This window comes from Pelophylax lessonae (assembly GCF_965119305.1).
Source record: "Pelophylax lessonae genome assembly, chromosome: 4".
NCBI lineage: Eukaryota > Metazoa > Chordata > Amphibia > Anura > Ranidae > Pelophylax > Pelophylax lessonae.
This window is the reverse complement of record NC_138771.1, coordinates 360,773,205-360,788,281: the sequence shown is the minus strand read 5'-3', so window position 1 is coordinate 360,788,281 and position 15,077 is coordinate 360,773,205. Positions and strand designations below refer to the sequence as shown.

Below are 15,077 nucleotides of genomic sequence, written 5' to 3'. Positions count from 1 at the left end.
GATGGCAGGGACAGGCTGCGTTATGGGGGACGCAGGCTGGACGACGACGGGGAACACAGGTTGCGTTATGGGGGACACAGGCTGGATGATGGGGGACACAGGCTGGATGACGGCAGGGAACACAGGCTGCGTTATGGGGGACACAGGCTGTGTGATGGGGGACACAGGCTGCGTGATGGGGGACAGACTGGATGACGGCGGGTAACACAGGCTGCGTTAATGGGGGACACAGGCTGCGTGATGGGGGACACAGGCTGCGTGATGGGGGACAGGCAGGATGACGGCAGGGAAACTGGCTGCGTGATGGGGGACACAGGTTGGAGGACAGCGGGGAACACAGGCTGTGTAATGGGGGACAGGATGGATGACAGCGGGGTGTACTATAGATGCAGTTGCGGTAGACAAACTTTGAGGGGCCACAACTTGGGCCCTGAATGAGTCCAGGATCCCAAATTTGGCACAGAGATAGGGGAGGTCTACCCCTAGCCCCGGGGGTTAGGTCAGCTTGGTGCAGTATGGCAAGCTTGGATTGGTCACAGTTGCAGGGCCACAGCTTGTGCCCCAAACATGTCTGGGGTTTCCAAATGTGGCACGGTAGGGGATTTATAGTTCCTCTCCAACAAAAAAAAAAAAAAACCCACAATTGCCTTTCTACAAATGCTGCATATCTCTGAGAGGTCGCATTGCATCTGGAAGCAGCTTTGTATCTTTGTAGAAAGGCAATTGTGGGGTTTTTTTTGGATGAAGAGGAACTATAAATCCCCCACCTCCGCGCCAAGTTTGGAAACCCCGGATATGTTTGGGGCATGAGCTGTGGCCCTGTAACTGTGCCCACTCCAGGCTTGCCATACTGCACCAAGCTGACCTAACCCCCGGGGCCCCCAGAGGTAGAACGCCCCCATCTCTGTGGCAAATTTGGGACCCTGGACTCATTCAAGGCCCGAGCTGTGGCCCCTCAAAGTTCGTCTACCGCGACTGCACCTATAGTACACCCCGCCGTCATCCAGCCTATGTCCCCCATCACGCAGCCTGTGTCCCCGCCATCATCCAGACTGTGTCCCCCATAAACACAGCCTGTGTTCCCCGCTGTCATCCAGCCTGTGTCCCCCATCACGCAGCCAGTGTCCCCCCCCGCCATCCACCCTTTCCCCCATCACGCAGCATGTGTCCCCCATCACGCAGCCTGTGTCTCCCATCACGCAGCCTGTGTTCCCCGCCTTCATCCAACCTGTGTCCCCCATCACGCAGCCAGTGTCCCCGCCATAACCCAGCCTGTCCTCATCACGCAGCCTGTGTCCCCCATCACAAAGCCTGCGTCCCCCATAAACGCAGCATGTGTTCGACGCCGTCATCCAGCCTGTGTCCCCCATCACACAGCCAGTGTCCCCGCCGTCATCCAGCCTGTCCCCCATCACGCAGCCTGTGTACCCCATCATGCAGCCTGTGTTCCCCACCGTAATCCAGCCTGTGTCTCCCATCACGAAGCCAGTGTCCCTGCTGTCATCTAGCCTGTGTCCCCCATCACGCAGCCTGTGTCTCCGCCGTCATCCAGCCTGTGTCCCCTATCACGCAGCCTGTGTCCCCATCACGCAGCCAGGGTCCCCGCTGTCATCCAGCCTGTCCCCCATCATGCAGCCTGTGTCCCCCATCACGCAACCAGTGTCCCCGCCGTCATCCAGCCTGTCCCCCATCATGCAACCTGTGTCCCCCATAACGCAGCCTGTGTTCCCCACCATCATTCAGCCTGTATCCCCGCTGTCATCCAGCCTGTCCTCCATCACGCAGCCTGTGTCCCCCATAAACGCAGCTTTTGTTACCTGCCGTCATCCAGCCTGTGTCCCCCATAAACGCAGCCTGTGTTCCCCGCTGTCATCCAGCCTGTGTCCCCCAACACACAACCAGTGTCCCCGCCGTCATCCAGCCTGTGTCCCCCATCACGCAGCCTGTGTCCCCCATCACGCAGCCTCTGTTACCCGCCGTAATCCAGCCTGTGTCCCCCATCACGCAGCCTGTGTCCCCCATAACGCAGCCTGTGTTCCCCGCCGTCATCCAGCCTGTCCCTCATCACGCAGCCTGTGTCCCCCATCACGCAGCCTGGGTCCCCTATCACACAGCCAGTGTCCCCCATAATGCAGCCTGTGTTCCCCATCTGTGTCACCCATCACACGCTGTTCGCCGAGAAGTCCAACTCATGCACGGAGTTGGAGTTCTCTGTGAACGTGCTTTCAAGGCAGCACAGGCGCGGCAGCGGTAACTTGCCGAGATCTCCGACGCGGGTTGGAGATCTCGGCAGGTTGGAAATTTCGGCAGTACACCCTCTAGAAAAATGAGGGAAAACTTAAGGTCCTTTGTGCAGAACATTCGTGTAAGCTTTCTATTTTGGTTTAGTAAAGGAGAATTTGTGAGAATTAGAATGGGCAGTGATGACCTTTTTTAAAGATATTGTTTATTAAGCTAATCACATGCCCTCATAATGATCATCAGTAGCCAGTACCTAATACGATAGCTTACCGTGACTAGTAGCAGCAGCAGCAGCAGCAGCAGCATTATGTTTGATATGTGAACAGAAAAGTTTAGGCACAAAAGTTCAATACTAAGATTGGCTACAATCCTGAATATCCCTTTGACAGTCCCATGCTTGAAGTTGGTTGTGCCCCATCCCATGCATGCTAGTGAAAATCTTCCCATATGGAGTTAGCCTAATTCTCAAAGAAACTTTTCTCTTGTGTAAAACTGTAAGATAAAGCAATTGTCAAATGAAAAAACTTACCAAGGTAAACAAAGTAGGGAGAAATGACACTTCCTACTCTAGAAGACATAGAACCAATCCCCACACCCATATTCCTGATTACAGTGGGGTAAAGTTCAGCTGTGTAGACATAAGCCATAGAAAATGCTGCCGTAACTCCAAATTTCCCTATCATCACCATAATAGTGGATAAGATGTGCAGATCTGAAAAAAAAAAAAAACACACTGTAAAATAAATGTTTTAACAGGTGTTATATTCTCCAATTTATGTGTTAGAATGAATGAAGTTATCGTTTTTAAAAGTAAACAAAACTCCTACCTATAGGTACCAATTGAATAAGAAGCAACACAACTCCACCAAGGAGCATTGTCCCACACATTGAATATCGTCTGGGTACAAGTCGGAGCAATTGCCATGCTATTATGTACGATGGAACTTCAATGGCAGCCAAAAGGAAGCAGTTAAGAAATGGGTCCCCATTTAGATTTGGGGTGTTTAAGGAAACACCAAAATACCCAATGGATACAATCATCCTAGAGGAATAAAAAGGTTTTGTTCAGATTTTGACAATCATGAATTTTGTTACACATTAATGCTTTGGAGTACAATATCCAATTGTTTACACATATCACTAGAAAGCCTACATACTCATGATAATTCTTTGCAACTAAAGGTCTAGAAATAAGCCAAGCTATTCACATTCAAATTAAGCCTTTAAAGTTTAATGAACTGATTCACCCAAATTGGTTTATCAGCACATTTAACCACGTTTAATGTCTGTGATAGTCCGTGCCCCACACTAACCAACTCTTAAATGTCCCACAGTGGCCTTACACCCTCTGAGGCCAGTTTGATGAAGAATCAGGTAACCCCTCCTTATGTTTTTGAACCACTTGACAATTCCATACAATTACAGTGAGCATATACAAACTTTTTTACAGATGGATGAATGTAAATGCAGGTCCCTTTGCAAGTCTGTAAGGCTAGAATGATGACTACTTAAACATGGATAGCCTTTTTATTTGGACTTGATGTATTTAGTTCAGTTCTCAGTCTGACTGATACTGGTTGATTATTCAGTGTAGATCCCTAAAGTAGCTGTAATCCTCAGACATGAAATATGAAGAAAGCATATCCCTCTATAGTGTATACTAGTCTCAATGAAGTGCCTTAAGTGTCATTTCTGTCTGCTTCCCTATTCCCCTGCTATCAGCATGAATCCCTTCTACCAAGTTCCCCTGACACCAAGAGAAAAAAGGTGACAGGGGAGGGAGCTCAAGCAGATTGACATACTCAGCTCTCTTTCTGTGTACTGCGTGAACGGGCGTGTGCCCCTTCCCTCCAATCAGCTCTCAGAGCTCACCTCACTGAGCTCTGTACAGTGTAACTAAGCTCTCCACACCCTTTTGACAGCCCAGGCAAGTTTTATCATTCCTTGACTCTGAACAGATGTAGAGAAGAAGAGGACTGCAGAAAATCAGGTACAACTTATGTAGGAGGATTTGTTTCTTCTCTGTGTATCAGTTAGGGTCAGTCACTTCACAGGGTATATTGTAAGAGTTTATAAATAAAGACTGTCAGTGCAACTAAGGTCAATGTGCAATATAGTGAATAAAGAAATTTAACAATTAACTCCGGCAGCTATCTCTCAATGTGTTTTTACTACACAAATAAACATCAATAACAAAGAAAATGTGCTGCGCCAGATTTTTACATAAATAGTGAATGACCCAATATTTAATGTGCAAATAAGATCAATAAATCACCTCAAGGTGTGTTCATCAAAGGATAAATAGTAAAATAAAAAAAACATAATTGCTAATGTGAATAAAAATAGATTAATACTAAGGATGAACCAGTGCAAAAAATCCCAAAACTTTTTTTTAAATAAAAATGAAAGAACAACCTCAGTCTTGTCCACCTCTGTGGTGATCAGATAAAATAAAGTACTCCTTGTTCCGCCACCACCAAGTAATCAAGCCTATCTGACTCAAGAATCACCAATGGGTCAGATAAAGCAATTCATAAATGTGTAGTAATCAGCGCTAACCACAATACTCAAAAATAAATAAATTATAAAAATTAAATTAAAACTCTTTGTTATTCTTTTGTCAGTAAGCACCTTTTTTGATGTATCTTTGGGTGCTATCGTCAGCACTTTATTAATTTGCAGTTCTTCACCATTTTCTATATACCCAGATTTATGACCATCTTGCCACAAGACACCCTTATCCAGCAATTACTTTAGTATGTGCTAGTTGGCATCCATGCTGGCTCAACCCGTTTGCTTGCACTGAGATTACATCAGGCTATTGATCTGTGTGAGTTTTATCCAAATTTGCTTGATTTTTATTTTTTTATTTTAACACTCCATCATATATATTCACTCTCCCCATGTATAGTGGTGCTTTCTTGGCCATTTGACAGCAGCCCACCGGCTTGCCTACCACTCCCCCTGTGGTTTCTGTTGAGAGATAGCTCCACATCTTGATTTTGCTTTTAGCTGCTTGCGGTGAAGCATACAATCTAACACTGCTCAGTCAGTTACTCTATGTGACTTTTGTCTTCGTTCTATTGTATCAACCTATAAATATACTTGTTACGGTTTTCACATCTTAGTTTCTACATAAGAGCATCTCTGAAGAAGATCAAATAAACCCCTATTCAAAATGTGTCTGGTGTCTCTGTAGTCCATTTATATGATCAAGGTTATGTTCCCTTACCATTGCTGAGTACATTTTACTGTTTCAGCTGCGATTGAATTTTAAACAAATTTTTATGGATTATGACATTTTGGAATAAAGATTTGTGTAATTTTACATTTTGAAGCTTTTTTGTCTGTGGTGCCATTATACGGTTTCTGACTTTCTTGGAGGCTATTCTATTCTATTTGACTTGAGATGAAGACACTCCCCCCACTATTCCACCATGACCCTATATCCGAGAAATGATACGAAAACTTATAATAACCATTTCCTTTGAACTTACCAAAATAAGATAGAAAGGGTGGTGATGACACGTATGTTGTGTGTTTTAAAGAGATCCAGAATAGTGTGACGTTTGTTTTGCCGTTGTTTAATATCATCCAGCTATTTGGGAAGACAGAATTAATTATTATTTACCCATTTAGGTCTAGTGAGATTTGTACTATCAATACTTTGGAATTTAAATATTTAAGAGCACAGAATTCAGCCAACCAAGGCAGAGAACACTGTACCTGCTAATGAATCTGATTCCAGTATTTATTAATGTTCTGTGCATAAGAATGTAGCCACATGTAGCAACCTGTCAAAATCAACACCAATTCTTTATTGGTTTATTAAATAGCAGTAACGTTTCCCAATTTTTTTTACACATTTACAATACTGTACACGTTTTAGATCCTTATATTCTACATTATGATAATGTTCAGAAAATGTTTCTACTTAAAGCCTTTGTTACCCTAAAAAAAAAAAATGATCCTGTTCACCGAAAGCATGTTATACAGCACAGTGCTTGTGCTGTGTAATTTGGCCCCCTGTATCACCTAAAAAACCTGGCTGATCCTGCTAGTTTCTACCCTCCCCCCTGTTAACTGACCACAGTGTATTGTGGCTGCTGAGCCTTGACACCGTAGTCGGTGTACGTGCCTCTGTCATTCACAGCCCTGCTCTGTTCTCCTGTGTGCTCCTCTGTCACCCTCCCCTCCCTGCCTGTCTGCTCCATGTTACGACCCACCTGCAGCTCCTCCTGCTGAAATAAATGTTAATAGGTTATATAATCCTCTTTGTTTCCTAAGCCTGTGTACCTCTGTTCCATGTGTTCTACAAAAAAAAAATGCTGTGAATACTTGATTTCAGTATGCTGCTCGGCGATCACGTGACCAGTTGGCTCTCGCTCTCCCCCTGAGTGACGTTAGCAGGGGAAGCTCGGCCCCGCCTGGTGTAGCTGTCAGACGAGGAGAGGAGACGGTCACGTGATCACTGAGCAGCACACTGTAACCAGGTTTTTTTAAAAACACATGGACAGAGGTACACAGGCTTAGGAAACAAAGAGGATTAAAGAAAATGATGCAAGTGGCTTAAAAACCACTTTAAACAAATTGTTTTGTTTAATTTAGAAATGGGTTTTATACTTTTATAAATACAATAGGTCTGATTGATTCAACATCATACTGCATGCTGTCAGTGAAATGAATTTAGAAGTGATAACGCTCAATTCTGCAAAGAATTCTTCCTCTTCTCGGGTCCCTCTTCTGTGCTCTTTGCCATTAGTAAAAAAATATTTACAATCTATATGTACAACAAGACGAGGGAACAAAATATTGTTACTGGAAAGGTCTTTTAAAATCCTGAGGAAGTCTTGCGTTGGCTTGAGACTTTACAGTGATATCAATTTAATTTTCTTAAAGCAGAACTCCATCTAAACATACTAATATAAAAATAAACAACCCATTAAAAGAAGCAATACCAAAATCAGCTTTGCAGCAATATTCACCTTAAGTCTAAAAATCCACTAAAATATTTTTTCTGCCACTAGATGCGGTCAGACTGATGACCAGCATTATTCAACCCACTTCACTTAGCCCAGATCATCCTGGAACCTCTCCAGCCTGTTAGCAGCAATGCAGTGATGGATTACAGTGAGAAATGCTGTATATGCTAGGCATGTCAGTATGTTTTTAACCACTTCCTGTCCGCGCTATAGCCAAAAGACGGCTACAGTGTGGACCATAATTGCTGGGAGGGCTTCCATGTACGTCCTCCCATGCATGAGCTGCCTGTGTGCGGCTCACTCTGTAATCAGTGAGTCCATGAGACTCATCTGATCACAGATCCAAATAAGCGGCCAATCCCGCCCCTTACCACGTGAACAGCTGTCAGCCAATGACAGCTGATCATGTGATGTAAACCGCAGCCGGAGATCAGCTTTTTTCTCTCTCCCCACGTTGAGAAAAAAAAAGCCAATCACCAGCTGCTGTTACAGGGACATCGGTCCCGAAGAGAAGAGGATCATCTGTGCCCCAGTGCCACCTACCAGTGCCCACCAGTGCCACCTACCAGTGCAGGTCAGTGCTACCTGCCAGTGCCCACCAGTGCCACCTATCAGTGCCCACCAGTGCCACCTATCAGTGCCCTATCATCAGTGCTGCCCATTAGTGTCACCTATCAGTGCCTATCATTGCCCATCAGTGCCACCTATTAGTGCCCATTAGTGCCACCTATTAGTGCCCATCAGTGCCACCCATTAGTACCACCCATCAGTGCCCACCACTGCCACCTTATTAGTGCAGCCTATCAGTGCTCATCAGTGCAGCCTATCAGTGCCTATCAGGGCCCATCAGTGCTGCCTCATCAGCGCACATAAATGAAGGAGAAAAATGACCTATTTTTTTAAAAAAAATATTTTTGGTCTTTTTTGTTTGTTTAGCAAAAATAAAAACCCCAGCAGTAATTAAATACCACCAAAAGAAAGCTCTATTTGTTTGAAAGAAAATTATAAAAATGTAATTTGGGTACAGTGTTGCATGACCGTGCAATTGTCATTCAAAGTGCGATAGCGCTGAAAGCTGAGAATTGGCCTGGGCAGGAAGGGGGTTTAAAGTGGGTGTAAACCCAATTTAAAGACTTTTACCTATAGGTAAGCCTATATTAAGGCTTATCTATAGGTGCTATAAATATCTCCTAAACATCCACCGTTTAGGAGATATTTACAGTGCATGCAGCCGATGACGTCATCGGCGCATGCGCTCTGAAGGAACGGCCACCCGTGCTGTTCCTTCAGAGCCCTGTGCCATGAACAGCGGCTCCCACGCTCATGCGCGGGAGGGATGTAATCGCACCTCCGGCCAATCAGTTGTCTGGAGGATGCGATCCAGGAAGCAGGACGGCCGAACATGTCGGCTGTCCTGTCACTGAGCGGGCGGCACTGCGGGGGCATCATTTTTAGGTAAGTACTTCATAATGAGCTAGTATGCAATGCATACTAGCTCATTATGCCTTTGTCTTTACAGCTTATTTTTACACATTTTTTTTCAGAGGGTTTACTTCCTCTTTAAGTGCCCAGTAGGCAAGTGGTTAAAGACAACTCCGCAAACAAGGTGACATGTTATAGTGAAAAAAATGTAAGGGGGAATGAAGTTCCTCTTTGGGGTATTTATGGCCTCCAATACAGAGTAGTAAATACCCCTGATTAAAATACAGTATATGTATAGTGATATTTTTTTTTTCTTTCGTTTTGGATTAAAAACCAAGTGAACAGATTGCTCGAGCCAATCACTGAAAATGCTGTGTAGAAGTGTCAGGAAGAATTCTTTTAGTTGCACATAATCCCGATGGATAAGAATTTGATGTTGTGTGCTAACCAGCCTTGTGCAGGCTGAGAGGGGACAGCTGAAACCCACAATCGGGCGATCCTTGTGAGTATTTGGGAACGCCAAGATAGTGCAAATGAACGGCTTCCTGTGTTCAGGGCGAGTGAGCAATGCGGTTAACAGAACGAGAGATTAGGGGAAACCTTCCAATCGGGACACCTTTTTTGGTGACAGTGCTCTAAAAGAATTCCCCTCACATTGGAGAGATTTCCCTTGACTTCCTGTTGCATCTCAGCGGCAGTAAATGAAGGGAAATCTCTCCAATGGGACACGGACATAAAAAAAAAAAAAAAAAAGCTGATAGTTGTAACACTTTGGATTTGGTGCAGAAACACACTGGAAATATTCAGCTGCCATTGTGGTGTTCCGGGCTTCTGATGTGTCTTGGAAGCTTTAGGGTCTGTTCATACTATGCTGTTACTGCACCTGTTACTGAACATGACAAAGCACTTTGTATGCATTGATGTGATGCAGTGCCATTCTTAATGGCGCAGAGCAAAGCTTGGCAACACACTACCATGTGCTGTGGTGCACTTCCAAAACATGATTTTTTGGAAGCCCACTGCAATGCACCTTACTGCATTACCATTGCCCATCAATAGCAAAGGGCATTGGCATTTATAATGGCACCAAATTACACCAATGCTATTAAAACGTGTTGCAGTAATGCACATGTTACAGCAACAACCTGGTGTAAACAGGCCCTTAAGAAGGAATGGGCTACCTCTAGACAAACAGTACTTGCCCCCAATTTATTACCTCTACTCGTAGATACAGATGGGAGCTTTGTTAGATTAGAGTTGGGGGAGCAAAATTCAAACACAAGGCAGTGTGGCTTCTGCACATATTTGCAAATGTATACAACAGAAACCTCTGTTTTTTGTTATAACCGTGTAGAGTTTTTGCTGCCTAGCTTGTAAGTGTGGAAGTGTTTGTGTTGTGTTTATTCTATGAAATGCCCTGTCCATGTGTGCACCTTCCATTAATTCCTTCCTGCCTACCCAAACATCTCTTTAAACTATTCTGAAAGCCAGGGGGCAGGAAGGATCAGCAATCATGTGATCACTGTCACAGTGATGCATATGTGGTGAGCAGTCGTAAGGGGGGTTAGAAAGCAAGCCATAAATTGATAAGAACAGTTGCCATTTTTAATTTGCTTGAGGGGTACTAACATTTTCCTACTCTATCTAAAACATATTGAGTTTGTCACAGCCACTGTTAATAGTTTTGTCTTCGTCTTGTTTTTAGTGTGTTGTCCTCTCAGGCAGCCTGTGCAGCATCATCATTTTGAGCTTTAGTCTTCTCATTGGAGGGTGCATGAATAGGTGACCATGGCGGGGTGCTCTATAGCACCCCGCAAGACAAAAAGGACACCTGAGAGCAGGGATTGTGGGACTGGCAGCAAGAGAAAGAAAGGCAAGCATTAAAAGATGGAGAGGCAGCATGTAAGTTTAGATATCTGTAGTTAAAATCATTGAAAAAAATGCATGGTTTATTAGCACTTTCATTTAATCTAAGTCTAGGTGAGGATTCTTTTGCAGAAGACTTTGGTCCATCGGATTTGTGGCTGATTTGCCTACACACACACCATTAATGTTTTTATTAAACAGATTAAATAGATCTATTCAATGACTTTCAGTGCTTTCATCATTACTCCAGCAAAGCCCTTTGCTTTGTCATTTTACAGTTTCAATGTATAGACACCCGACCAGATGAGAGTAGCACACCTTTTTACCTCAAATGCCTTAAATATTACAGCTGGTGCTGAAACCTTGTTTAGCTTTGCTGCTTTCCTTATTATGACTTCTGCTTCTTCTATCCGTCCTTGAGAGATCAGCCATTGTGGAGATTCTGGAATAATCCTGCAAAAAACATATTTTTTAATCATACTAATTATTATTATTATACAGGATTTATATAGCGCCAACAGTAGTTTGCGCAGCGCTTAACAAAATGAAGGCAGACATTACAGTTACAATACAATTTGGAACAAGAGGAATCAGAGGGCCCTGCTCGTTAGAGCTTACAATCTAAAAGGGAGGGTCAATTGATACAAAAGGCAATAGCTGTGGGGGATGAGCTGATGGAGCAAGTGAAACAGTGTTATTAGTTAGTAGCCGGGTAGGCTTCTTTAAAGAGAAGGGTTTTCAGGGATCATCTAAAGATGGATAAATTAGGGGACAGTCGGACAGATTGGGGTAGAGAGTTCCAAAGAATGGCAGAAGCTCTGGAGAAATCCTGGAGGCGAGCATGGGAAGAGGTGACAAGGGAGTTAGAGAGCAGGAGGAGGACCGAAGAGAGCGGCTTGGTTGATATTTTGAGATCAGGTTAGTGATGTAGATGTGGGCAGAGTTGTGGATGGCTTTGTAAACTATTGTTAGCACTTTTAATTTTATTCGTTGGGTGAGTGGAAGCCAGTGAAGGGATTGGAAGAGAGGGGTGGCGGACACTGAACGGTAGGTAAGGTAGATAAGTCTTGCAGCAGCATTCATTATGGATTGAAGGGGGGGATAATCTATGTAAGGGTAATCCAATGAGGAGGGAGTTGCAATAGTCGAGGCGAGAGATAACCAGGGCGTGAATTAAAAGGTTGGTGGTGTCATTGGTTAAAAAGGGCCGTATTCTAGCGATGTTGCGGAGGTTAAGGCGGCATGATTTGGACAGGGATTGGATGTGAGCTTGAAAGGACAGTGCAGAGTCCAGGGTTACCCCTAGCACCCTGGCATGTGTGGAAGGGCTGATAGTTGTTCCATTGATCTTGAAAGAGAATTCCGGGGAAGGGGCACGTGGAGGAGGAAATATTATGAGCTCAGTTTTAGAAAGATTCAGTTTGAGGAAGTGGTGAGACATCCAGGCTTTGTATAGCCTGTCACAATATACTGTATATACTTCTTGTTACAAATAGGACACTAAGAGGCTTCTTTTCACCCAAGAGTCATACATTTTTGTCAATATAATGTGTGAATCTTGGGTGAAACATTGATAAACAGACTGCTAAATTACATGCCATCTTATTTAAATGTGTTTTAAAGCTTATTTCAATTTTAGTAATTTGAATTGTATTTATTCCAACAATAAATAAGCTTTAAAATATTGCCTTCACATCAGCCAGTTGTGTAAACAGCTAGCTGAATTATTTAACAAACAATTTTCAATAAGCTTTTCTGTAATTTAGGGGGTCTATTTATCAATGTTTCACCCAAAATTTACACAACTTTTACTCACAATTAACATATTTACCTACAGTATATAAGGTTAACTTGACAGAAATGTGTGAATCGTGGATAAAACATTAAAAAATAAAACATATAAATTAAAATACAGCCTATTAAAAATTGTTTGTTAAATAATTTAGCGTTAAATATAATGTTTACACAACTAACTGCAGTTAAGGCAATATTTTAAAGCCTAATTTCATCCCAAAAACAGAGTTTTTCGTTTTTGAAAGCATGGAGAAGAGTTCATATTTCTGTCAGGCTTTTATTTCTGATCCCATAGGACAGGCTTTCTCACACTTCCTGAGCCTGTGACGCCAGTAAAAGAAATGTAAAGTGCGGAAGTCACTAGGAGAATAAAACTCAGACAGCAACAAAATATTGTCAGAAGTTCCACCTCTTCCCCTCTCTAATAAAAATGCACTTTTGTTTTAAGCTGAATCCATGCTGGAGATATTTTCTCTTACTTTCCGCCAGGACAAGAAATGAGGAGAAATGTCCCGAGTGGTGACACAGGTGGCAATGAAAATCTAACAGAGGTTCTAACCTTTTGTTTATCTATTAAAAGGAGAAATATTTTTATTCTAAGCCATGTATCCACAGACAGCAGCTATCTGGGTCATGAAGTATCCAGTTTAGGGTGTGTCCCTATCCTTAATTGCTAATTGAGTGAGAGGACTGGGAAACAAGGATTTCGGGCACAAATGTTTTTTTAAAAAAACAAATTATTTTATTCAAAACATATTAAAAACAAAAGAAAAGTACAGGCATATAATTATGTGTTAAGGACCAAACCAGACCCATAGATGGTCTATATTGTGGTGTATCTTAATACATACAGTTAAGAACAATGGTTTACATACATCTTAAAGTACAGAACAATTAGTAGTCATATCATTCTCAGGACTATTCACTCACGATCAGACAGAAACCACCGGCGGACACCAAAATAGACAAGGTGTCGGTCCGTGGGATCAACTGAGAGTGTGAATTAACTTCCACCATATAATATTTGACCTTTGCTCGACATGTTTCGCTTTCTTAGGAGAAAAGCTTCATCTGGAGCATATCATTTTGTTTGTCTGTACAATAATAGTCAGGCATAAATCTCAATTCCGTAGGGGAGATTTTTAACGAAGAGGACTGTTGTGCGTTTGTGGAAAGCACCGTATTTTGGCACCTATATGAGCATGTAGTAGTGAGGGTAATCACTCCATACTTGCAGACCTGGAGAGGACGGGAGCCTAATGCATATAGCGTGTCCCTTATGGTTGTCTAAACGTCCGTGCCGCGCTATTCCAAACTTGCACACAGTCCTCGCCGGATGGGGTAATGCCGCCATCCTTGGCGGCATTACCCCATCCGGCGAGGACTGTGTGCAAGTTTGGAATAGCGCGGCACGGACGTTTAGACAACCATAAGGGACACGCTATATGCATTAGGCTCCCGTCCTCTCCAGGTCTGCAAGTATGGAGTGATTACCCTCACTACTACATGCTCATATAGGTGCCAAAATACGGTGCTTTCCACAAACGCACAACAGTCCTCTTCGTTAAAAAACTCCCCTACGGAATTGAGATTTATGCCTGACTATTATTGTACAGACAAACGAAATGATATGCTCCAGATGAAGCTTTTCTCCTAAGAAAGCGAAACATGTCGAGCAAAGGTCAAATATTATATGGTGGAAGTTAATTCACACTCTCAGTTGATCCCACGGACCGACACCTTGTCTATTTTGGTGTCCGCCGGTGGTTTCTGTCTGATCGTGAGTGAATAGTCCTGAGAATGATATGACTACTAATTGTTCTGTACTTTAAGATGTATGTAAACCATTGTTCTTAACTGTATGTATTAAGATACACCACAATATAGACCATCTATGGGTCTGGTTTGGTCCTTAACACATAATTATATGCCTGTACTTTTCTTTTGTTTTTAATATGTTTTGAATAAAATAATTTGTTTTTTTAAAAAAACATTTGTGCCCGAAATCCTTGTTTCCCAGTCCTCTCACTCTAAAAGGAGAAATAGAATGTTTTGGCTGAAGTTATACAATAAAATGAAGGTGGCATAATGGGAAATTACTTCCTGTATAGGTATTCGATATTGCCTACCTTCACTGGTAATCTTCCTGAAGCCTCAAATACCAGCTAAAGTGAGACCACAGCAGATTACTAAAAAACAGAAAATTGTTTAGTATGATGCCATGAATTGGCACCAGGAAAGGGACATTACTGTAAGTATTTGATACCATTTTTTTTTCCTGGTACCAACATGGCAGCATACATGTGGTAGACCAAAAACTAGCTACTAGGGTGGAGAGCTTAAATCCTATACTACAAGAAAGTGAGTAAGCTGCAGCCTTCCTGTCAGAGTCAGCTGCAGTGAGGACTACTAAGCCCATCAGTAGTGCTGAAGGAATGCGCCTTAAAAGGACCTGCCTATCATGTTGGCTGACATATCTGCATGGTTCCCATGATGTTCAGATGTTGTTGGTCAAATGTGCAGCAATTACTGCTGGTGGTTGCGCCCAGCTGTATAGTTGGCTCTTTAAATTAACTTTAAGAATCGTAGATGATTGTGCGCTGGTGGCTCCTACCCTTGTAGGTTTCTAAGGACTAGGTATTCTGGCTACCTAAACCACTGTTTGCAAGTGCAATACTTAACCTAAGACTGGTCAAAGCAATCCCACAGTGGGATAGACAAACAAATGTTCAGACTCTTGATGCAATGGCAACAGCATAAATAGCCTGCGCA

At 43.1% G+C, this 15,077-nt stretch overlaps 1 protein-coding gene across 1 annotated transcript in view; it reads right to left on the bottom strand.

The window, feature by feature from the left end:
• The window catches only part of LOC309553520 (solute carrier family 22 member 4-like), a 126,245-nt gene that overhangs the window by 28,015 nt on the left and 83,153 nt on the right, over window positions 1–15,077 (bottom strand). Inside the window, exons 5-8 of the mRNA XM_082254766.1 lie at window positions 10,838–10,964; window positions 5,739–5,839; window positions 3,069–3,283; window positions 2,771–2,953 (exon numbers count right to left, since the gene is read on the bottom strand). Coding sequence (XP_082110892.1) covers window positions 2,771–2,953; window positions 3,069–3,283; window positions 5,739–5,839; window positions 10,838–10,964 — 626 coding nt within the window. The remainder of the gene's footprint in view (window positions 1–2,770; window positions 2,954–3,068; window positions 3,284–5,738; window positions 5,840–10,837; window positions 10,965–15,077) is intronic.